Source organism: Excalfactoria chinensis, chromosome 11 (genome assembly GCF_039878825.1).
Source record: "Excalfactoria chinensis isolate bCotChi1 chromosome 11, bCotChi1.hap2, whole genome shotgun sequence".
Classification (NCBI taxonomy): Eukaryota; Metazoa; Chordata; class Aves; order Galliformes; family Phasianidae; genus Excalfactoria; species Excalfactoria chinensis.
In genome coordinates this window covers 14,363,443-14,389,932 of record NC_092835.1, presented here as the reverse complement: position 1 = coordinate 14,389,932, position 26,490 = coordinate 14,363,443, and the positions used below count along the sequence as shown (strand labels likewise).

General features: G+C 38.5%; 1 protein-coding gene across 2 annotated transcripts in view; it reads right to left on the bottom strand.

Annotated features, from left to right (window-relative positions):
- FTO (FTO alpha-ketoglutarate dependent dioxygenase) overlaps positions 1 to 26,490 on the bottom strand; it is a 219,720-nt gene that overhangs the window by 106,094 nt on the left and 87,136 nt on the right. For both annotated transcript variants that reach the window (XM_072346328.1, XM_072346327.1), the window contains exon 8: positions 21,678 to 21,802. In XM_072346328.1, the coding sequence (XP_072202429.1) occupies positions 21,678 to 21,802 (125 nt within the window). The remainder of the gene's footprint in view (positions 1 to 21,677; positions 21,803 to 26,490) is intronic.

The following is a 26,490-nucleotide window of genomic DNA, read 5'->3' as shown; positions in this document are numbered from 1 at the left end:
AAAGTCTGGCAAATGGAAGATAAAAAAAAAATCCATAGTTTATATCTGCTTCAGGAACTAACAGGCAACATCAAAAGTAAAACAAACTGGCAGCTGCAAGGTTACTTGCACGTAACATTTAAGCCCTTACAACAAAGGTTATATAGAGTACTGTGTGCATGAGCACACACACTTGGTAATGGACCCAAATATGACACTAATATTGTTTCTATATGTTACACATTCCTTACGCATGGCAATCCAAATCCTCTTCCCTCTCTAACAGTTCCTTTAGTAGTTAGAAGACACCAACAGAAAGCAGAAAACATATTTTGCATAGCCTATGCTAAAGACAAAGGAAAGCACCCCGGCTTTTTAAAACTTCTGTAATGCTCCTGTATGCAGGAATTTTAAAATCAAAGGCACTGAAGTTATTTTCCCACTCTCTGGCTTTATCACCTTTACAAATGATCCCACCTAACTCAGTTTTTTCCCAGAGGTATTACTACGGTTTGTTAGGTCATCTCTGCTGTATACAGCAGGCACACCATTACTGCCACCACACTTGACTCCATACAATATAGTTCTTCCTCAGACCATGCAAATTTTGGCCAGAATCTGTCCAGTCTTGAGGCTGGAAATTCTACAAGTAGATGAATTGCACGTTAACTCTGTGTTAGCACGGTCTTCAGAAGAAACAGCAGATGGAAGTCTGGGGCACTTGGACCCAGAGATGGGGGAAAAAGCAACAGAGGGTGTTAAAAACTTACCTGTGATCATAATGGATCTAACCCCAAGAGGAGTGAAATCATTCCTACCCCGAACGCCCCGACTGGCCGATAGGCAAAATCTCTCCCAAAACTGCTCAAGTCCTTAAGTTTAGCTGAGATTAATGATATCAAACACCACAGCTTCAGAGCTGAGGAAAATATCAAAGGTACACCAAGAGCGTGGATATCCATCCTACAATCATTAAGAAGTCCATACGGAATAATGGAAAAACTCTTACACGTTTTATCAGTCTAGATTTATAGAACTGAATCAATTCTCTTCCATAGTTCTTGTGCAATATGTGAACGATTCATTTCAAATAAGGAGTCGCTAGGAACTGCAGGATAAATAAGGGCCTTCATCATTATTCGCTCTCAGTAAAAAACAAAACTAACAAAAAAAAAACCCCAACATGACAACACAACTGAATGAGGAATACAAAGCCATCTTAAACTATGAAATCGCTCCACGATCTGAGAATATACTGCCTTAAGTCTGTAAGAGTTCTAATATCAACTAAAATACATCATTTCTAAAGCAACCCTCGCTTCCATTCTGAGAATAATCTTTATTTCATTGTAAAGTACATTCACACACAAAACCTTAACTAGATTTAGAAACTAAGATTTGCAGCCATAAAAGCAGTTAAGACATCCAATAAGAAATATGTAACTTAGAATAGCACAATAATTCAGCCATTCATAAATCTGGCACAGTAGCTGTTATCTTGTCACGAAGGAAGATAACACAACTCCAATCACTCTGTGCTGGATTTTTATACTGTATTTATATGCTAAAAGGCTTCTTAGAACCAGATGCTTCAACTCCAAGCTCCAAAACAAGCACCAGCTCTATTCAGCTGGCTGTTTTTGCCCATTTTCATACAGTGAACACTTCTATACTTCATGCAGTGAGTAAAACTCCAGATTTGGAGTACTGTGGCCAAAGAATCAAAATGAATGATATTCAGGTCTACAGCCTAGCAGGAAAAAATGTGTTGCAACAATTTTTCTAATGCTGAAATACCATATCACCAAATGTTCCTGTCAAGGCATGGTTTAATTACCTTGGCACCCATGCCACTTATAATCACCTGTCATTAGCAACAATGCCTGCATCTGTTTGCACGTCTGTCAGAAATGCCAGCCCAGATGAAGTCTACACATAAGACAACTTTTACTGCTGCTTGACCCCAGATGTGGAAAGGGCGTCTTAAGGTTATCAAGCCCCAGAGTAAGATGTGTGCACTAACTGAAAAGTACTGTATTAATTCTTGAGTTTATAATCCATTGGATTAATTCTATGTAGAATTAGAATGCTCTCAGCTAACAATGCAGCATCTATACTCTTTCAAAACTATTTCTTTTTAATGCTTGCACAGATTTGCGTGAACATTTACAAACTGAGCTGTGCAGAATGCAATTATTTGCTATAGCTGGTTAATCTATTTATTAACTGGTTTTCTCAAAGGTAGCCTTAAACTGGGAACAAAGAACTAAATTCTAACTGAGAATACTTTTGTGGGCGATTCTGTCTTTAAATACGAATACAGGAAGCAGCAGTGAACATTTTAAAAAGCTAAGTCTTTAGACATGTGATGTTGTGAAAACTTCAGGCTTTGCTTGCCTACAATTCCAAATGTTATCTTAACCCACTCCAGAAACGAGCATTTTATACTGGCTGCTGTAATAACTGGTATTAGTGGTCCTCTGCAAAAATTATGTTTTTAAGCTATTTCAGAACCTATCTGAGAGTACCTCCACACAAAGTATATTTCAACTGAGGAAAAGACTTCCTATCCATTTCTTCATTACTATGAGTGACAAAGGTCTTCTGTGGATATTTAAAATCCTGGATGTTAGTAGTACCCGGGTCTTTGGACTGCATTCATCTATTGGGAACTGAAATTCATAGCAAACATTTTGAGACTCAGAAGAGAAAACTAGATACTAATCTACTGCACAAAGAAATACATACTACAGCCTAACAGATAAATATATGAAATGTGTATTTCTGTGACATGCATTTCAACAAGATATTACTGATTATTATTTCATCTGCTTTGATTCAGAGCTAATGACACACCCAAAAGGTCTCATCCTCATATACACACCGTGGTGAGGGAAACGTCCTCTATCCACAATCTATGTCAGCATTTTTCTATTCATTGCTATACCTCTACTTGAAAGGTATTCACCAACAGATAACAGTGATCATTAAAGCTCCAACTACCACTTGTATAGAGCTATATTACAATGCTTTTGCCATATTCCTTTCTCAACGTCATTTTGTAAACATAAAGGTTCTTCCTTTTTAATTGTTAAATATCTTGCCTAGCAATTTTATCCAGGAATTTCACAATGCTATCTAACATAGAATAAATAGTCTAAGATACAGTCTGCATTTCAAGTTATTTTATGTAAAATGACAAGGCTAGCAAGACAAACTCTAAATGATATTCTGACAGACTGCACCCTAAAAAGACTCAGGTATCAATTCAATACACACTGGGCAATCAGGTGCGTGCTTGCATGTGCAACTTGAATAGGCTGGTCTAGAAAGAGCACACCAAAATGAGAGAAAGAAAGAGCTTATTCCAGTACTTTTTATAATTCTATGAATAGGACTCCTGTTCATAGGAACAAAATGTATTTTCAATGGATTTTTTTGTTGTTTTTTTTGCTAAGTAATGGGAACACTCATTATTGGCCTTTGAAGCTATTTGACAAATATTACTAGAACAAGTACACAAACAAATTACAAAAGCAAAACTATGGCTTACTCCTGCAAATAGTATCTGCTGCAGCACCTTCTCTTAATGAGCACAGCAAGTTAGCTGTGCATTCAGAAGCATTTAAGGGATCACAGCTCACAACACATGTCAGTCCTTTACGGGCAATGCCCCACGCAGAACAGACAGGCACCCGTGCTTCCCTTTACACAGGCAAGTCTCTGGCACTGATGCTATCACTGTGTTCTAGCTCCTGCTAGGAAGGGCTGGAAAAAGTTTATTGTATGCACTATCCCTGGAGAGTTCAAGTTCCCTCCACCAAGCTCTTTAGCTGGCAAATTAAGAGAATTTACTGCCTAATTATTTTCACATCTTTTTAATGTTGTTGAAAATAAAAGCTTGCAGATGTTATAGAAGCACGTAGCCACAGTGAATATTATGACTTAAATGCATTTCTGATCCTTATAAGATGCATGAAACAAAGCCAAGGACTCTTTGGCTTTACGTTCTCAAGGAATCCAAACTGGTCTGAGTGACTCTAAATGCTTTCTGTTTGTCTTGGCTCCTACCTGTATCAGATTCAGACTGAAGAATCTTAGTGAAGAAATTATAAGGGATAAAATGGATATTTCTAAATTACAAGACCGCAATTCCAGCGGTTCAGTATATCAGTTTTCTCTTTCATCTAAGCCTGCTGTAGAGAAAATTGTGGGATCTGACAACAAACAATTGAAAACATTTACTTTTGTGAGCCAAAAGCTGCTTGCCTTGATTACACTGAAGATTAAAAAAAAAATAACAGATGAAGATCGGTTACATTTTGTTACTGACTCAAAAGGATGTAGGTTACCAACAGCACAGTTACCAGCAGAATCCTGAAGTGCATTCAATTTAAAATGAATACAATTGCAATTAATCTAAAGCTGAATTTTAATCCCAGAAGTCACGCGTGTTACTTGAGTGACTTTCTAGCTTGTAACATTAAAAATAAAGGGGAAGCAAGCACTGTCTCTTCTGTTTGATGTGGAATTAGCACTACAGACTGCTGGTGGACTGCACTTAAACCAGCACCCTTTGAATACTCCAGGTTTTATCTGACCTTAATGACACCTGCACAGCCTGGCTACCCAGCCACAAAGACATGCCAGACACCAGCACAGCCCATCAGCATAGCAGTGTTAGCAAGTAGAAAGACATGACCTATCACATGCATGGTGAGAAATATGAATGAAAGCTCTTATAATTTCACTAAAGCCACTGTTGTTATCTTGATAAGCAACATCCTAATCCTAACTTCAATTGTAACGTAAGGTATGAACCCTCCACTGTAATAATGTTCCCACACCCAGCGCATGACAAATAGCTAAAACACATAATTACTCATTAATTCTAAATTATCACTTGTATTATACTTCCATGCACATGACTGGAGGAGAGACACACATATACAATGTAATCCTGACAATCCAGAAATAAGGAAGGATTAAGAATAAGGACAGCAGGGCAAGGCGGAGGGTGGGAAATTGCAGGAAGAAATATATTTCTTCCTTAGGCTTTTGCTGAAAGTATTGAGATCTGTGGGGAAACATGAAGAAGAGAAATATTTATTCTTGGACAGAACGACAAACAGTTTGCAGGGCAACGTTTCAAGTATTACTGCTTTCAAAACATCAGGCAATTAAACCATACAGTAGTTATCAATTACAGCTCTAGTTTACAAAATGTACTTTTTCTAAACCAAGCTGTTCTATGTATTATTACATAAAGCAATGGAACAGTATTCTTATTTCCTAATTGGAATGACTGATTTCTTCAAGTTCATACGTATATTAACATTCAAAGTCAACATGTAGCATCAGCTAAATTAGAGAGCAACGCAGCTCCACATGTAAAACTAAATGCATTCTGAAGCTTCAACAAGATTGCAAGTATCAGTGCAGATAAGAGGCCACTCATCCCAACATCTTTAACAATCACTAGCATACACAGTTTTTCGATGACAAGAGGTTTCTGTACTAAGTCTGCACCATAACACATCATATGACTAGCTTATGAAATCATGAATGAAAAGCATTATTAATTGTTGAAGCTTTTTCACCATGTATGTGCTGCTGACAAACTGAAGCCTAGAAGGCTGCAGCCATGTTTCAAAAGCCCTGATCTCTCAAAGGTTTTAATCATTCTATCAATACACCGTATGCAATCAAGGAGCTTCAAGAGTTGCAGCTTTCCAAGGTGTTTTTGTATTAGAAAAGACAATGAAACGACTCATGAAAGAGTAGCTAGCATGCCTGCAGCAAACATATTAGCACCATCCACCATAGGACAAAGCTTGCCATTTGCACCATTAGGCTTTCTAAAACAAATGAGGCACTGCATGTGATGTATAGCACCGGAGAGCAACCCCAGCTGTTTGTTTCTGTAGTACATAGGTGCTCTGCACCTGAGTCTGCAAATATTTATTAAGCCTGTAACAGCGAGGTGGTGATGCTCAGAACAGCTACTGCCGAAAACCATTATCTATGGATAATTAAGTACGTCAGGACACTGAGGTCCTAACATGAGGTCCTCATAATTTCCCCACTAAGGGAAAAACAAAACAAGATTACTGCAATATTATCAGAAATATTTCACAAAAGGATCATACTATTTTTATTTTAACAATGAAGGCTGAATGCCAAAGTAGGGTTTAAGTTGTGTTTAATTTCTCACGATACAACATCAGAAATAAGCGCTGAGCAAACCCTCCCAGCTTTTGTAATGATTGAGCAACATGCTTCACCAACAAGCAAGGACAGCATACAATGGCAAAAGGTTTAAATGTAAGCAAATAAAACAGAATTTGCGCCCATGCACGTTCCACTGTTAATGCAATGTTTCTTCTTCCCTGCCATTCTCATGCAAAATAAGTGAGAAATTCCCAAAACATTCTCATTTTTCACTGAACAAAAATAATTCACATAAGCTTTGGAAGCCCTTGTATTTTTTTTTTCCCAAGATTTGAAGGAACAGTAAAAAAAAATTATAAAAATAATATTTCATCATGCAATAAAAAGGCTTTTTGACACATGAAGACAAAAGCTTCAGGTCGTTTATTAAGACTACTTCCTACTGTGTTGGGCTTTGTTTTATCTCATAATTAAAATCACACCTGAGCTGGGCCATCTGCGAGAGTGTATTAAGTTTCTTACAAAACATGAAAATCCTTTCATTTTTTCATACAAACGCCAATAAATCTTGTAGGGGTACGTGTGTGTGTGTGTGCGTAAGGTAATATGCCTAAACAAAGCATAAAGCTTTAAGCAAAAAGTGAGCAGCAGAAATTCTTTTCTCATATTCATTATCAGTTGTAACTCTTAATTGCTACACTTTCAGAATTGCACACTTCAGCAAAAATATTTTCTTTTCTCATATTTGACAGCATTTTCTTTCTTACATTTTCCTTTTTTAAGATAAAAGTTAGCGAAAGTAGAAGGAAAACTGATTTGTTGCATTTGTATTTTCCATATTCCTTTGCAATTAGAGTGTGCAATAGCGTGAGTGTGTTAATATACACACCTCTAAGCTTTAGTTAGATAAAGTTTCATAATGACAGCTACTGAGCAGAAGTCAGGCATGGACTTACAGTAGTTTGCCTCCAACAGGTTCAAATTTAAACAGCAGTAGTTCTGTTTATTCTGTTGCAATCTAAATTCCTTTAAAGCAAACAACATACATTCCAGAAATTATCTTGTTCAAGACTTCTGTTGAGCCAAGAGGCAAACAAGCATCGAGATTTTGACCTGGTGACTTTAATTGCACAATTAAAAGCACATACTATCGTGGTATTGTGAGCAATCCTACTCTGAAAGGTTTCAGCTTCTCACCCAAGGCAAATAATAAAAGGGCTCCTACGCACAAACAGCAGGTAGATAGAAGGCCAAGCTGAGTGACGAAGGACACTGATTTTTCCACCTCAGAGTAGCAAAGCGCAATGTATGAGAATACTGTGAAATAAAGGAAATTGTTTCACATCAAAACATGCTATAATCGAGTAAAACAGGAGAGAAGACTAGAGTCCATGTCTTGCTTTCATGGACAAACCGAATGAGCAGGTGGATCAACTTCATTCAGAGCTTCATTGATTTCACAGGATTCAATATAAGCAGAGATCTTCCTGCATTACTGGGACTTTAATTATTACCAAGCAGAAATATAAATTTACTTCATTCTTTTTTGCTACTAAGAACCATTAAAAATTATGATTTCTATAAAAATTTTGAATCGCCAAGCTTCAGCACTGATCTCTGCAGGCTATCACTGATTCTAATCCTTTCAATATTTACACATAACTTAGCAACAAAATGGTTTTACTCCTACAAATTCATTTGGCTGATAGCTCACTTAAATAGGCAAATATTCCAGTTTTTAGATGAAATTTAGCAACAACAACAAAGAAAAGGAATAAATTCTGTGTGTTTCATCTAAAAGAATCTGCAATCATGGAAAAAAAAAAAAAAGAACTGCTTGGGAATCTAAGGACTATGAAATACTGAAGCTATTTTGAAAATCCTTTTTCTTCTTGCCTTAAAAATACATAAGACTGCACTGAGTCGTGTTTAGCAAAAAAACCATTTTCTTAAAGACTTTTGCTTGTAACAATTCTATGGTCAGTTCTTAAGTTACTCTGCTTCCTATTGCTTCACAGCTACCGCATTCTTTCTGGATAACAAAAATCACAATATAATGATGCTGTTCTGACAGTAAAGTCACCTATTTAACTACGTTGGCCCATGATGTCAGAGGTAGATGTTAGTGGTATAGCAGCAGAGGTTCAACCTTCCCACCAATATTCCATTACATTTTGTTGCCACGTGACAGATGGCAGCAGAGGGGCACACTGACAGAATGGCATCAGACATGGAAATGCAGATGAAGCAAAGGTGTGTCACTGAATTCCTCCATGCAGAAAAAATGGCACTCACTGACATACACTGATGCTCACTGAATGTTTATGGAGACCGGAATGTGGATATGAGTACAGTGAGGAGCTGGCTATGCAGGCAGTGATGCTCTCATACTCAAAGCAGCGATATAACAGTGGTTCACTTCTGACTGTGCAAAAGTGGGACAAAGGCTCTTTGCTCATCACTGGTGAAAATGCACAGGTAATGGTGGGGACTACGTGAAAAAAATATAATGTTTTCCAACTGAGAATCTGTTCTATCAAATCGTGTTATTGTGTTCTTTTACCTCTTGTTGTTTCAATGGGAAGAAATAGGAGGCATTACTTTCGGAGTTAACTATGTACATTGTTCAGTCAGTTTCCAAATAGACTATATTTTTTTTCCCTATTAAATTAGGTACCTTCATTCTGAGAAATTTCTTATTCAACTGCACAAAAAGAGAGATCTTTCTTTTGGAAGAGAATTAGTTTGTCAATGACCATTATACATGCCGAAGTACCACTCAGAAAGAATATACACTAGGACTTGCATCCTAATTTTCTTCCCATTTGCAGTTGCAACAGAAGAAATTCTCTTAGACTTAGTGATGTTGTGATGATGTAAAATTAACCTGAGAAAAGACTGTGATGATGATAATTAAAACAGTTTCAAACAGCATTAGAAAAAATAAACAAATGCTGTACTCTCAGATGTTCAGTCTCATTATCCCTTCAGAAAGCAGAACAAGACATTACATTCTCAGACTACTTCTCTGTCCTCAACCTACTCTGCCTCAGCAAATTTATTAAAAAAATTAGTGAGAATTGTATCATAGCAGATACTTCCCAGCTGTGGTGCATAACAGCCCACAAAGGCGGGAGTGCTTTGGCAAACTGATGGATAACCTTTGTAAAGGAACTGGCATCCTGCAGCGTAGGAAGTAATGACGTAGATGACCAGGTGCATCAACACTACGCTTAAAAGTATATCTTAGCAGCAGCATTATAGTTTTTTTTCCTCCTTACTTCTTCCATGGGAGGGGAAGACAGAATGAAGCCTAGAAGGAACCTGACCTCTGAGGAACAATGCCTCTGGGTCTGCTCTTGAGGTGATCTGGACTTTACACTTTACTTTGCCCACGGCTGTGCCTAACGCACAGCTTTCCTCTGTGTAACCTTAACAAACAAACACAGCATTCTGGTCAGTTGAAACTTCTGAGCTTCTTCTCTGCTGACACCAAAATGCACAGAGATGCCTCAGGGAAAAGAATGTCTAAAAGACATTACAAGGCACATTTACAGTGAATTCCAAGGGGAAAGCAACAATGAACATGCATTAGAAGTGCACTAATATGCACTTATGCAGTCTTTAATCAGCCTTTTTCTCCCACTTTGCAAATGTCTAAAAGACACCATTTACAAAGCATTATTTTCAAAGAAGTAAAACTCACTGCAAAAATGAAGTACTAATAATTAAACTGAATGAAGACGGCCAAAACAAATGAATAATAGATATTTAGATGTGTTATCCTTGCTGGTTTTCATTATTGTGTTGGATCTTTTTCTCCTCAATTGAATTCCCAACATTTACCCATTCACAATGGTCCGTACATTCACATCTGCACAGCGGTTGCCTATGGAAATGTGCTCAGTGTCAGCTTTCAGCGCTCCTTCTCATGTGCCCTCCCAGCTGTAAATGAGGTTAGGAAACAGCACTATAAACACAGAAGTCCTTTTGAAAGGTAAAAGAGTGGAAGGGAAAAAGCTCCACAGGAAATTTGATTTGTACTGAGGTTTTTTCTTAAAAAAAAAAGAAAACACACCCAAAGCTTGACAGCATTTAGAACTATTGAAATACTAAAGGAACAGATAGTAGGATGAGGCATAATATTTTATGGTAGCCTAAAATAATTGCTATAAAGAGAAGAATAAGGCATTACAGAAATAACACAAGTTTAATACAAAAATGCAAGTAGCACTGAATGCTCAGTGCATTGTTCTGAGTACTTGGCCGCTTTTCTTCTTCTTCTTCTTTTTTTTTTTTTTTAAATAGAAAAATCTGTGTTTGCAATTCCTTCAGCAAAAACCAGGACACACACACACAGATGTCATAATTCCACTACAGAACCACGCTAATTTACTTAATGTGAAGCTCTAACGCAAATTGCTCCGCAGTGGAATTGCGCCTCATCACATGGTGAGTGCGAAATAAAAGCAAGCAGATGTGCTCTTCCAAAAGCAGGCGGCTGCTACAATTAAACCCACAGTCATTTTACAAACCAGCGAGCTATTTCATGTGTGGCTCCAGCGCTAATCACCCTTCCCGGCTGCCGCAGCCCAGCAGAACAGCGAGTTGTTCATAGAGTTATCTATCTTGCACTTTGCAGATGATGCCTAACATTATGACAACGGTGGCAAGGTCTCCGTACCTGCCTACCTGAAGCAAGTTTCTGTAAAGTAATGAATAGAGACAGCTTGGGGACCATCCACCTGCCCTGCCTGCCTCTCGCTGCCTGCAAAGCGCAGCCACCAGGGACTGGCAGAAGGCCCCTGTCTGACAGGCCAGGACAGCCTTCCTGTGCCGTGACAGCCCGGGCCGAGCCGCCAGGCCTGACCCACCGTAATTCCTTCACAACGCGGCGGCGAGGCAGCTGACAGTAGCAGCTGCACCTCCTAAGCGAGATGGATGGAATTTTCATAACTAGTTCCCCAAGTTACATTTTACCTTCAAGATAATTTATGAGCTGCCGCGGAGCCTTGAAGAGACAATATGCTTGCCATAAAATTAACTGTAACAGTCTTGTAGGTTATAATTAACACTGGGAGGGTAGCACCAACTGGATGAAACACATGGCATAATTGATGGTGAAACTGGAAATTAAGGAACCTAACAATATCATTACCGCGCACATCACTTCAGCAAAACCCATGCATTCCAGGGGTTAATTACAATCCCCTCCTAAGGTACACATTCTGACGGGGAGTGGACGAGTGTCACAGCTAGGAGGAGGCAGGTTTCCTGGCAAGGCCACCTCGCACCTGGGCTGATGTATATATTGGTTTTTGCCTGGAAGAGATATACATGTCAAAGCAGCAGCAGCAGCACCTGAACATCTGGCAGCAGGCACACCGTAGCTCAGAGACAGAAGATTGCTCGAGCCTCACAGAATATTTCATCTTCTCTGCAGCCAGCATACTTAATAGCAACGAAAAAAAATCCTCTGTGAGGTTTGGCTTAATGGCCCACATTATTAATTTAAATGACTCGAGTAAAGAAAAACATTTTAACTTCATACTGCCATAACTTAGCAGCAAATTAAGATATTTTTTCCAACAGCGTATTATCATCCTGGTTTATTACATTAGTCTTCAGAAACACGCAGAGCAATCCTTTTAGCAACTTGCCTGTCAAGGGGATACGGTGCTGAAGAAGCAATGCTAGTGAGCTAGTTAATCAGAAGTAATGTTATGAGCTGCTGCCATCTTTGGGAAGAAGAACATGCCATTAATCTAGCTGTATCTAGGGCTGTTCGCTTTAACTAAGGCTTAAGGAATCCTTAGCGTACTGTATTATCTGATTGCCTCTCAAATTATTTTAATGAAACTTTTTTTTTCTTGTCCCTGGACAAGAAATGTGAAAATGTGCAGATAAATGATGCAACAGTGTCACCTACAGGCAAGCAGAACAGTTAAAAACCTTCTCCAGCATGATGCCCTCACACCTCTCAAATCCTCTTCCACCTCTTCTCCAACTTCCTGCCCACTCCCAGCCACAGATCTGGGTCCAGGATTGGTACACACCTCCAAAGATAGACAGAAGGCCAGATACTCAAGTATTTTCAGGATGGTCTAATGTAAAATAATTAGGCCATATGTAGATCTTAAAATAAACATGCTGTGCAGCCAGTGAGTGGATACATACGTCTCATTTCCCAAACACATTTTCAAATCCACCTTTACCAAAAGGTTGAAAGTAATTCTAGTCAGGTTTTTCAGAAGAACTTCCTTTATTCAGCTTAGGGAAAGTTTGGTTATGTTACTGGGAAAGCAAACTGAGCAGATACTGTAAAATAATTACTAACTGCACCGGTTTTATAGGAAAAGATTTCAAATATTATACAGGATTTACCAACTGATTTACTCAACAAAGCAATGCGCTGACAGAAAGATTTGCAGAAATGGCAAATTTTAAAATCTAATATTTGAAAATTCCAGACTGTAAATTGTTAATGTGTAATAATGGGAATTCACTTTAGATAACCAAATATTTGTTTTCAGATCCAAACAAGAATAATACCTGCTGCAATGATGATACCTTCCTGATCAAAATAACTCTTGCTTGTTATGGGTTTGTATTGACTCGGTTAAGACTGATAGTGCTCCCATAGTTCTCACTACCTTAGCTTTAGCTGGGACAGAATTGTTTTCTTCAGTGTCTGGTGTGATGCTGTGTGTCAGTCCCAAGAGATAGAACCACATGTTGATAACAACACCAGTGTTTATAGTCACCTGCTAAGTGGTGTTGCATAGAGCCAAGGTCATTCACAGCAAAGGGCCTGATGAGCTGGGACTGAACAGCTTTAAGACTTAAATCAGCCAGAGGGATATTCCATGAGATATGACATCAATCAGGAGGAGTTCTGAAGGGTGTGTGAGCTCATCTTGCTCTCTTCCCCTGCTTGGGGGGCTAGCAGGGTTGGAAAGCAATTACTTGTACATCACTTGTTACATACATTTGAGAGAGAGAGATATACACATATACACATACACACATACATATAGTCATAACAATTTTCTTTTTCTCTTAATAAATAATTTTATCTCAACCCATAAGTTCTACTTCATTGTTTTTCTTTTATTCACTCCCCCATCTCACTGGGAAGGGGGGCCAGTCAGTAAACACTGTGTGTTGCTGAGCCACCTGCTGGGTTAAAGCACAACACTCACAAATTACTTGGTAGGCCAGAGAACCTTGTCAGAAGTTATTTGACTGATAATTTTGAACAGAAAATAGAAATGAGAAGATGCTGACATGCTCAAGTGCAACTGGCAAAAAGTGAAAGACCGCAGTATAATAAGGTTGTACAAACACCCTCTCCAGCATAATTTGGAGCGGAATGTAATTTCAGCAAATCCACATTTATACCTGATGGCACCACTCAGCTTACCTTTGTAGAAAGAGTGGAACAAGCTCTTATTTGCAGATCTTAAAAATCATCTGAACTCTCTCCTTCCTCCTGATATTACTGTTTTCACTTCAATACTTGACAGCCTTTTCCAGTCTCACCCATTTGGAAAGCCTGTGCTGCTCACTTAATGCTCTGGATACAACTCACACTACCTTTTTGGTTTACTTATCTCAATTTTGAATTACATTTTTGATGTTTAGTCATGTTACTTCAACCTGCTTCTTACCTATGAGTCCCACCTGCTGCATCACCAACCCAGCTAGAATATTTGCTAGTATATGATGATATGGAAATACAATTAAGGGTTATAAATTACAACCTGGGGCATTGCATACCTCTGTAAGTCATCTTAGTTAGCTAATCTACTCATATTTTTCGATAATCTACAATAGGATGTTCTGTTTCTGTTGCTTACACATCCCATTTGGGGCTGCCGTCTCTTAAAAAGTAAGACAGAACATGAAAACAACACATGCTGTGTAACAGGTCCCTAAGATCTCTGATTCTACAGAAGATCTCCAGAGGAAGAAATGCCAACTTCCTTTGTTAGCTATTATATCATCATCATAGTTTGTACTTTAGGAATTCCCCAACAACTAAACACATAGAACTGAAAATTCAAACAACATAAATAATAAAATATTATAGCCAACACAAACTGTTAGCACATCAAAAAGAGCTCATTAGAAGTCAAAATAAGCAATAATTCTATTTTCCAGTTATTCTTAATTTCTCTGATGAGTTACACCCCCATCCCACCCCTGGATTCCACTTCCCTCTTGTCCATGCTGTTATCATTGCCCAGTGTTTTACCGGAGTGCTCTCTCACCACTGTGCAATTATCTGTGTATGTGTATCTATGTTGCCATAACTTTCAGTGCAAGACAAAATACAGAGCAAAGCAACAGACCAACGCCCCCTTTCTGCTTTCATTCAGCCTTGATATCCAATGGCTTCTTGCTACCTCACAGCCATGCTGTAGGCAGCTTAGAGCACTGACAGCATCTTGCTCAGTCTCTACATCCATTTAATTTTTGGCTGCTCTCAGAATGCCAGCAAGGGTACCAATTAGTGTCAGCTGTAACAGTTGCTTTACGTGATATACACACCTGCCTACAAGGATTGGAGAACCAATGCATTTTACATAGGCCATCAAACAGATATCCAATGGGAATAATATTTGGCACTATCTACCTGAACCACATTTGAACCACTGACCTGAAAACAAAAGGCTTTGTATTTCATTACCAATCCCTGGAGCCATCAAGTTCTATATGCGTGGAAAAACTTTAATAGCACGGGGTTGACAGCATTTGGGACTGAAGTCACGAACTTATGTAAGCATCTGCTCACACGTCTCATGCAATGACAAAAGCACATCATTTGGCTAGGGCAAGTCTTTGTCATCCTCTGCTTTTTTTGCACTGGTAACATGTACAGGTTATTTCAACAACTTAATTTAGCTTTATCCATCATAAAACTGATTTAAATGATGACAACTAAAAAAGTAAAGTTTCAATTGAACATTTATATATTTAATTTAAGGGAAAATTCCATCTTTAGACTCATTTAATTTCAAAGGAATATTTTTAGACAGAGCTTTGATTTTTACAAAGTTTGCAAAGTGAGTTTGGGGCAAAGCAAAATATATCTATGAGAATTCTTCATTCTCTTTGCAACACCGTGCCTATAGATAGAATGGGCAGCTGTGGAGCACTGCAAGATGCTCAGGATCCTCCCTGCCTCTCTATTTTCCCCTGCCTCTGGCACACGCTGTTCTCTCTTACAGGAATGATGACAGCTGATGCTAACACTAGTTTGTGGTTCAACTGTCTGATGATGTGGCTAACACTTTGTCTCCACAGATTATAAATTTGTTACCTCTGTGATCTATTCGCTCCCCACTATCCTGCAGTCTGGAAACACAATAATCTCCATCTCCAGCATTCAGATCTCCCAGTGGTAGTCAGCAAATCATTGTCAAACTGCTGGAAAAACAACACTAACTATCTTTCTTGTACCATGAGCACAAAAGCTTAAATAAATAAGGAAATGTCACCCATGCTGACTTAAAAGGCCTGTCCAGGTGGAATAAATCCAGACCTTCCAAAAAAAGTTACCCAACGATTAAAACATAAAAAGAACCAAGTGCACTTTGGTAGAGTGGGAAAACTATTTATCACTTTTAGTTTGGGGAAACTTTAATTGCACGATAAACAATGACTAAATTTATGCCATCTGTCAGTTTTGGAAGTGTCACTTGAAAAATCATTCCAACATATGAAAAAGAAAAGCATGAAATCCAAAAAACAATACGTCAAAAATAACCTGTAGTTGTCCAGGTACGGGATGATGCATTTCTCTTCACTGCTTTCAGAAATGGAGCATTGAAACTGAAGTGGTAACATAACCCTCAGTGTAAATAACCCTCCACAGTGTGGCATGACAGAAGAGCACACACACAGAGCTGAATTTCTGTGACTTTCTTACTGCACCACCCTTTAATACCACTTGCTTCAAGTCCTTGTATCAAAGAGCATTTTTACACCACTATCTGCTGCGTCTATCATGACATCACAAGGTAAGATGTAGAATTCTCTGTAAATACCCAAGCCTGTATATAAAGTTTTTTCAAGGGTAAAGGGTCAAAAAAGTTTTAAAGAAAATAAGAGTGGTTGCTCAAGAGCAGTGTTTAATCAAGCAGGATTTGCACTGCTCTGTGAAGCACTGATGCCAAGCTGGGTTGCTTCAAAGACTCCTAGTGCAAAACAGGTGAAAGAGAGCAGAGAGGGGCACACGAAGCAAAGCAACCTGGTAATAGGCAACTGAGGGAAAGTCAGAGGGCAGCTAACGTCTGAGCATGGCGACAGCAGGAAACCTGACCACTTCACTGAAGTTTGTGTTTCCTACACTCATTTAAAAGCTGCAAGGCTGTTTTTATCAGATGCCTCAAAGCATCTTCTTGAGTAATGCACAGTACCCAGCAGCAGCTGCTAAATCACGTGTTCACTTTCAAAATGGGTGCCGAATAGTTTTTCTTCTTTTAAAGAACACACAAAGAAAATATCAAAAAAATCCAAATCTTCTGTTGTGTTCCTTCCCCCCCATCCGTCATAATTTCATAAAGGAGTACTCCAAATTTGCCTTAGTTTAGTTGCCTTAGTTTGCTAATTGTTATGCTTGTTGCTAACTCACTGAGTATTCATTCCAGCTGGCACACGTGCTGTCTGGAGAGGACAGCTATGACAGAAATCCCACTGGAGTTCACACAGCTTTGTGTGTGGAGATTCCTACTGATGTCAGAAACAAAGACACTGGATTTCCCCAATAGAAAGAAAGAAAAAAAATCTGTTGTTCTAAGATTACACGCAGCAATCACAGAAGATGTAAACAACCCAAAGCAGTTGTAAGTAATCCAACACTTTCTCCCACCGGAGCAAAGAGTGAGATTCACCTCATTTACCTTCTCATGCATAAAGAGATACGGCAGAAGAAAAATAACAACTTTTTCTTCAAAACAGAAAACTACAAAATATATCAAAATCTTCCTGTTTGTTCTTGCTTAACGTGCACGCTACTTTATTAGGATTCTACTCTCACATTCTGTTTTGTGCTTTGAATCCAACAGGACGACTGCAGGCTGGGACTCAGTTCTCACACTATGCACTGACACAATTATAAATAGAGTTGTAATAAATAGACATAGAAAATTATCTATGTGGTAATCCAGGTACCACTGCTGAGAAGTATGACTATCTCAGTAGTATGACAAGCATTTACTCTAGAAAAAATACATACCTTTATAGTGTTATGTAAAAGAAAGGCGAGACCTACATATTTCTAGGGGGGCTGGAGAAGAGCAAATATGGTGACCAGGAGACAGTAAGGAACCGGAGTTGGGGTTTGACTGGAAACCAGAAGTTCGTACTATTTGTGATAATAAGTTCTCTTCTGAAGGGTATGAAATTATGGAAGAATGTAACAACTCTTAAAATGCAGTGATCTGATCTACCAAATGTTGTAGCAATGACCTAATAGATTTTGTTCACTGCGCCATTTCAATGAGCCAAGGATTTAAGTTATCAGTCCTTACAGGAAATAAGCAATTAATGCTTCTCTGCCGTCTATCTCGTGAACTATGAAAACATTACTACTGTAATTTTATTTTTCCTATCAAACTCTTCCCCTTGTCAGATCTTTATCCAAAGCTTTACATTTTCCCTTAGCTGACTGTATTTCCCTTTAGAGACGTGATGCAAATTTCACTCAATGAAACAGCATAATGGACAACAGTCTGCCTCTAAAATCATTTCAGACTAATCATTTCTTGCATGTAAAAGACTTATTTAAAAACTGCTTCACTGTTGTTTTCCCTATGAGCTAATATTTTCAGCGTAGTTAATCGTTCTCTAATTTCATCTATAGTTGATCGCTTGATGACAAACTAGTTTCACAGTAAATGTATTTATTAAAGAAAAAAAGCACAGCAAAAAAAGATTACTAATAATTAAGCAGAGTATGACACCCAAGCATTTAAGGCAACATTATAACTCGATACAAGTTTTGTTAAGGGAAGAAATGAGATAACTTTTATGAAGCCATGCTGCGCGGTTCTGCTGGGCATTTACTGGCACAGAAAAGTGAAACTTTCTCTCCAGAAATCCAAGTCATCTTTTTGAAAACAAGTATTTTCTGGCCAAACTGTTTCTTTAGGAAAACAACAACTTTTCTGGACCCAATTAAAGGTAAAATAGCAAAAATTGTCAATTTCAGCAGCAGACTACAAATATTAAGACCTTTTCTGAAAACGAATCAGGTGCAGATATTGAACTGTACTTCTTCATCCTTTGTCTCACTTTTCAAATGATAATTTCTTCCACAGTCACCATTAAATCTTGATCTATTCCAGCTCTCTGTATGGGTCATTGATTCTAGATGTACCATGGTTATTTTTAAATGTTTCCCTTTCGTAGAGTAAAAGAGGGCTGTCCAGAGCCAGATGGGTAACTTCACACTTCATTTATCAAACCCAATGCATCAGACTCCACCCCCTCTTTCCCACTATTGCTGTTAAACTTCCATATAATTTGGTAACAATTTTCATTATCATACAGTGAAAAAAAAAGCCTAGGCAGGTTTGCATGGTTCACCCCAAACCCACAGCTGCTCCCTGACCCCCCGTTCATTACAGTAGAGCTGGGCTCCCCGCACTTGGTGTGCCGAGGGGGGACCTCTTCCAGCCGAGGTCGGGAAGGGGTCAGTTCAGAGGGCTGAGCAGCTCTTTACAGCTATAACAACCTGTCCATCAGGCACTATCACACAGCACAAACAAATCCAAGGCTTTAGGAACTCTGGACCATTTCTGTTAACACTTAGAGATCATCCACTGGAGTCCTACCTGAAGTATTTGGGATCACTGCCACTCAGCACTGAACAGCTCGAATCCTTGGAAGACCTGCACGGCTATCTAAGGTACCAACGGCATCTTCAAGTATATAGCGTATGAAAGGGCAGGATGTAAGGCTCAGTGTGCTACTGGGCAGACTGGGCTACGTGCTGAAATAGGAGCTCAGAGCATTTGCAATTGGCTAACATGCAGCAACAGTGGTATGGCTTAAAAGCAAATGATGCAAGGATGTGCTTTATTCCTGTAGACACTGACACACCAAAACAGTTAAGATGCCATTTGTCCTCTGAAAAAGTATAAACATATGAAGATTCAGTCAGTTTGAACTAATAAATTCCAGAATTTTTCTTTTCTTTTTTTTTTTTTTTTTCTTCTTCTTTAAATCTTAAAGTGTCATAGACAAATAAAACACATGACAGAACAGAATACCTACCTACCTAAAGCCCAAGTGTTGGTTAAAATTTTGCCAGCTGCCTCCCCTTAGTTGACCTAAATTTCTTGGAGTCGTACTGTTCATAATGTGCTCTCTAATGCACAATGTAAAGTAATTAGAGTCATCTGTATTTAACTTCCAGAGGAAAAAAAAATTCTATTATCTAATCTAGCTGATCCCCTGATAGCCTGTTGAAAGTAAAATACTGTAACCTATTGCCTGCCCTTTGACAAGTGCTAATTATTTCCTGTCCAAGCACATTTTTCTCATGTAATTCCAAAGTACACAATAGGCTGATCTCTAAAACATGGGCAGCCCTGCCAGCACCACGGCGGACGTTTTATAACTTTCACCACTGCTGCTTGATGGCTACCACAGCCAGTGCCTCATTCCAGACATCTCGCTGGAGCTTTGATGAAGCCAAGGGAGGTGTATGGTAACAGCCTGTTCATGCAGATCATATGGATGAGACTCAGATAGGTCACCAGGATGGGAAACATCAAATGGAAAGAAAAAGGATTATGGATATTTAATACTCAAAGGACACTTTCAGAACTTTCAAGGCACTGTGCTCTTGAAATTTTCTTTCAGGTGTTTAGTCTCAAGGAGGCCTGCACTTTGTCTGCTTCTAAGTCTTTTCCTGCCCCCAACCAAGAGCTTCGGCATTTCTGTGTCAGACAAGGCTGCGGATACAACTGCACCGCTGGCTCCAGCCACTGATTAAATTGGGAACTGTAAAAGCAGAGGCCAGAAACACTGTAACCACATTGCTTTTAAACGACTCTTGACTGCTATGACTCCTGATGACTTAGTATATTAGGAAATTATTGTTAAACTAAACAAACCTAAAAAGATATTCGACTCTTTACGATCGCTTATGCTTATTGCTATCTCTAGAAAGCTTTCTACTCTGGTTCACAACAAGGATGCATGAATCCCATGGAAAAGTCTTAAGTGATTTTCTCCATTTCCAATGTAGTAAAAACTATTTGCATTATTTAGTATGGGGGCAGTAGGCAAAAAAAACAAACAAAAAATCAACAACCCACACAGAAAACCAACAAGGCAAATCAAAAGAGCCCACAAACAATAAAATTCCCTCTAATTCCTACATTGGAATATGAACAATATTATAGACTCACCTTACTGAGCTCTCTTTGACTCTGAGATCTGAACTGATTAGCACACAAATAAAAAACAAACACCCATAAGAAAGCAAATTTATAAACTATTGCATTATAATTTCTGCTACTACATAGTAATCTTTAACGTTTTTAACTAAAGCTTTTAATCTTTAAATCCCTTCCAATTCAAACTTTCTGTGATTTTAAGAAGCCCACACAACACAATTATTGGGAATAGAAGTATCAGAACCAATACCTAAACTGACTCTTTAAAGTCAAACTCAAATTTCAGAAACTTTCCTAAATTAGATATTAAAAAAAAAAAAGATACACAACTCTTAATTGCTAAGTCTAGCATAGGTTAAGAATCATACCAAGTAGACTGGATTTTGATTAAGCAAGTCTGAAAGAGAAGTTTGACTAAAAGCTGTATTCCACTGCACTCAAAAGACATCTCTTGGTCTTATGGGAAGCGGCACGCTTGGAAGAAAGTATTTGCTACTCTAAAATTTTTTATGTAATTATTTATCATAAATAAGAAAAAAGTATGAAATTATTACATAAGTAGAAATCTACAGCTTTTAGAAATATGAAAAAGGAGAACTCAAAACAGTAGCTAAAAAGATGAGAGATGCTGGAAAGACCCAAGGTGGCATACAACAGAAGTTCTTCTTTGAACTGACTTGATTATAAAAGGACTGAAGGTACGAATGCGTGAACACCATCTGGTTAACACAAGGAGGACACCACAAGAAACTTGAGCATCATGAAGAAAACAGACAAGATGGACATGTCTTTGCATGCCATGCCCCATTGGGAGTATTGCTCATATTGTTACTAGCATAAGGGAAACTTAAGAGTATTTATGCCACCTACTTTGCACTACACCAGCATAGTAAAGGAGCATTTCACCTCACAAAGGAACTCTGAATTCAGAAGCAGACACATTAATTATTCTATTAAGGGAAAAACTCTAATTAAAAAGTTAAACTTCTAACCTGTTTTAAGTGCCAGTTTGTTGGGGTACTTTTCTCCATCTCCTAAAGCGGTTTAACAGAACTATGTTTTATAGGCTTGTTTTTAACTTCAATATCTCACCATTTTTCTCAGTTTTCTTACCTTGCAGCCCATTCATGACGCAGCCTTTGTCGCTCAGTAAGAACTAGCAGTAAGCAGCTGATAGTTTCAGTCCTTTGTTCTTCAGTTTGTTCCTTTTTTCTAACTTCTTGGAGGACCAGGTTCGTCTGAAAGGGAGAAAAAAAGAAAAACACATTAAAATTATAATCTGGAAATAGGAAACAATGTGTAAAATTAATAAAAAGCCCATAAGCAAATAAGGACAGTAAATCAATACTTTTTTTTATTACAGTTCCACTGCTGACAAATCAATACAGTAAATGATGGTTAGAAATGGCCACCATATATTTGGTATTTAATCAATGTACATGGCACATAAGGTAAACCTTAAAATCTCATTGCCTTAAGTAACACAGTGAGACATTGTGCACTCCAGCTCATTTTCTTAAGACATAATTCCATTCTCTTCTGTTTTCTTATATCACATCAAATTAGAAGCGTTTGCCTTACTACAGCATTTGGGGAAGAGTCCCTCCTACCCTTTTAACCTTGCTGAAGACAATTCCCATTTGTATTGTGTCTCCTGAAAGAAATTTCTTACCATGTACCCATGCTCTATTTTCATCTCATTATGAAATATTTCAAGCAAACAAGGAGCAAAACTCTCCATTCTTTTTAAATTTATGGAATACATTACAAATTGCTGGAATCTATCTATCTATTTATATATATATGTACAGTGGACCTAGCTGTAGAGTAGAATTACATTCAGTCTCTGAAGAACACAAGATACTGGCCTTTCCAAACGTTGCATTAACATCCAGGCCAACAAAACTGCAGATCTGTCCTTCATCATCCAGTGAGAAAACTTGAACTCCCTTGTGACAAAACAGCATGTACTGATGCCTGTCTCTACCAACAGGTGCACTGCTGTGCTGTGGACCTCTGCTGGATGGACATCCAACCACAACGAAAACAGAGTCCAAGCTGCAACCTTTTCACTCATTTGGAATAATATATTTCCCTTTCTCACCTTAATCAGCCACCGATTTTCATTTATCTTTGATGCTCTAATCTTCTTCAGCATGTTTTACAAACAGACCAAGGAACCAAAATGCTTTTGGGAAGGATGGGCCTAAATGGGCAGAATGCTTACACAAACCTAGGTTTTTTTCCCCACAGAAAAGGAAGCTAAAAATACATTTCAAACCTGGGCAGTTTCAAAACACAACTCAAATATCACTGATAGCTTTAACCACTACTTCCAGCATGGCCTCTCTTAAGGGAACAACATGACCAACTGACACAGCACACAGATCCCTTCAGACTCTGCCTGGCCGAAATGTGTACACACAGATTCCTCCAGGGATTCTGTAAGATAAACCATTGTTATCTTCAGGTTGCAAAAACAGGAAAATCCATCTTTTTCCCAAAAGTTGGAATATGCATAATATAGACTTAAGCTATGTAAAGTAGCAGCGACATTGGAACCACAACAAGGATTCTAAAAGATAAGCATACCGGGATTCATATAGAAAGAAAAACGTTTCACCAACATCAGACGACAAAGACTACAAAGCATCCATCTTTTCCTTCTCCTATCTCTATTAGTTGGCTTTCCAGAAGGCAAAGAAAATCACACACAAAAAAACTCCATCCAAACAAAAACAAGCACCATCTCACATGCACAAAAAACAAACAAACAAAAAATGTACCCAATGTCCATAACTTTGTACAGATCACATTCTTGACCCTGCTATGACATTACAAAGCAAACAAAAAGCCAGAGTATTTTCAGATAAGATTCTCTGACCTGGGTTTCCCTTGCGCTGACCTACGACGTCTTTTCCACAAGCTCTAGTACCTGCCAACTTCCACAGCCCTGCTCATCTGCAGCAACTGCACAGGTCTTCAAACATACTCACACAAGATGAAGGTGTGTACATTCTTCAGGAGATGAAAATGAACTCTCCTTATTGTTCTGAATAAACATGCCCATTAAGGCTATTTCTTCTCTATTCTAAGATTTTTGATGCAGCATTATAGTTAAGCTTCCCTCTGTACAATAGCACTCACCATACGACCAGGGCACAGCACATTAGGACTTCCCTGTCAGAATGTTTGGGTGGCTGTACGAATCAGAGCAGAACAGGGAAATCCCCAGGAGATTGGAAAGCTGGAGATAGGATAAGTTTATTTCTCTCCAAGACTGCAGAAAAGCCACAAAGACAACAATGTTCTGCCTGACCAATCTGGAAGTACAGTTATTTGCAGCCAACAAATGTCCAGATCCCCTAAATCAGTGCAAAGCACAGACTGCAGGGAACTGGTGGTTCCTAAAGAGAAGAGGATGCCAGTAGAGTCTGCAAAGATGGGTGATTGCTTCTCCAAAGGTTCAGTCACTTAATGCTTTTGTAAAAATGCTGGCAGCCCAGCAAAACTGTCCCTTTGGTACTGAATCCCCCATACCCACAGCCACACCTGGGAACTGAGCATACTTTAATTGTTGTGGAGAGAACAATTATATCACACCAGACTTCCACTAACACCTTGCAGTCCTGATGCACAGAGATGAAGTCAAACACGGATTGACACAGACATCATAAACGCTTCTTTAGTGAGCCCTGCGAGCACGCGGTGGCTACCTCAAGGGTGAAATAGTACTATTAAGCAATGCACAACAACCATACGTAGCAATTTAACTGATTTACTTGTTTCCTACAAGTGCTAAGGGCAGTAAGGTTACCTGGAATGCGAGTGCAGAGTTTGATATGTAGCTTTTACAGAGACATTTCTTAATAACTTGCCATTCTTACTGTCTCAGTAAAAGCCCCAAATTGCATAAGATAAAGCAGTATTCTGTGTAAAGTTATATTATAAAACATCCTCCTTTGAAATATATATATTTTTTCCATGTAACTTGTTTCAGGATTTATTTTTAACAAGGGGATTCAATATATACCTTGACTGATAAAGGTCAAGGGTTCAAGAAACTCGGTCAAAGATCTTATCAGCTGGGAAAGCCATTTCCTCACATCAACACTGATAAAAATCCAACAGAAACCCAGCCAATACCACCCTGCTCTAAAGGGCAGGAATGACCTTCTTTTGAACATCCCTATAGTTGCACATCTCATCAAAGAAAATCTGACCCCGTGTCTCAATTCTTTTAATGCTCTTTAATGACAGATAATTGTCTGCAGAGGCCCCCTGTGCACGATGCTGAGTGAAGCCTTCACACTGCTGCTCTGGACTCTGCACCAGCTCAGTGCTGTTCAGAACACTTGGGACCACAGGACAGCAGAACAAACAAATAGCACAACCAGCCCTACAGCCTGTCTTATCTCATCTTTGGGCTCACTGAGATTCTTGAGGGTGGTAATGTTTACAGATCGTTGAAACTTTCTTTCTTCTGCTTCCTGAGCTAGCAAAAACATATCCTGGACAAGCTAAGAAATGTGATTAAGCAAATTGCTTATCGCTAGAGGGAAGCAGCTTCTCATCCCATTGGTCAGCAAGTCTCCTCAGCAAGCACTACTGTTAACATTTGCAAACATATCCTACAGATCTATTAATGCAGTAAGGGCATTTCCTTTGTAATTCCCAAATGGCACAGTCTTAAAAATAAAAGAAAACCAAAACCCATATAAGCATGTTATATATGTATATAGATAAATAGATATAAATATACAGATAGACATATCTAAAGCAGCTGGCAATAGTCTCATACGTTACAGATTGCTCAGCAAATTATATCCTTTAACTTCTTCCTGGCATAGTGGCAATAAATCTACTGCTCTACTGACATGCCTGGCAGCAACCATCAGGGCATATTTTTTATTGTGTTAGAAAGGCAACAGACAAGACTTTAATAGACTGCTATCATATTCACCTCATTCCCACTGACAAAACATATCAGTGACATGGGACTGAACAGAAACTCTTGTAATCATGTCTTATTACTCATCTTAGGATGCCTTTTATTAACATTATAGCTATTATAACAGGTTTACAAATAGACTTTCCCCTCATACATAGCAGAAGAACCTTTGTTTGAAAGTAAATAAGCCACTAGCAATGGAAAAAAAAAAAAGAAAATAAACAAAAGAGGAGCCTCTAAACACTCCAACAACCACGCTGGTACCTTTTTAGTCTTTTAAAGTTTCATTCTCCCTCCTCCAACAGAGACCTCTCAAGGTTAGAAACATACAGCTTGAGACATGAAGCCTAATATCCTGTCAAACAAACTAGCCCTCAGTCTAAACTGAAGTTAAAGTGGCACTTGGGACAGTTCATCTTTTGGACCCACTTTCTTGGGTCAACAAACAATTTTTTTTCACTTTGAGTTAAGATGGAAATTACTCATCATGAGTTTAAATAGGACAGGGCTTCTGCATCTTTATTAATCAATTCTACTTTAATATCGCTATCATCTCTCAGTAGCCAATAATTAATACAAGAAGGAAAAACATGAAGTTTGAGATGTGTAAGCAGGCCTGATTTTTATTGTATTTTTTAGTCTTTTGGTTTCTCATTATTTTTGTGACTTCATGTTATCGTTAGTGCAAAAAAAATTCCCTGATGGAAATCTGCAAAACCAGAACAACGTGCCTTTTAGAGAAAATAGAACCTGAAATCCATTAAGCCATGTTAATTTAACATGTCATAACTTCCTTGCCATAAAAAAGCTAGTAATTGCTTACAAACCGCTGCTCATTTCTTCTTTACTTCTAATTTTTTATTGTTATTTTTTTTGACTTAAAATATGAGTAAATGCACCCATTTTCACTGATATGTGGAAGTACCCAGTATGGTTTAAGTTATCACCCGGCAATTTGGACACTTTAAATCCAAT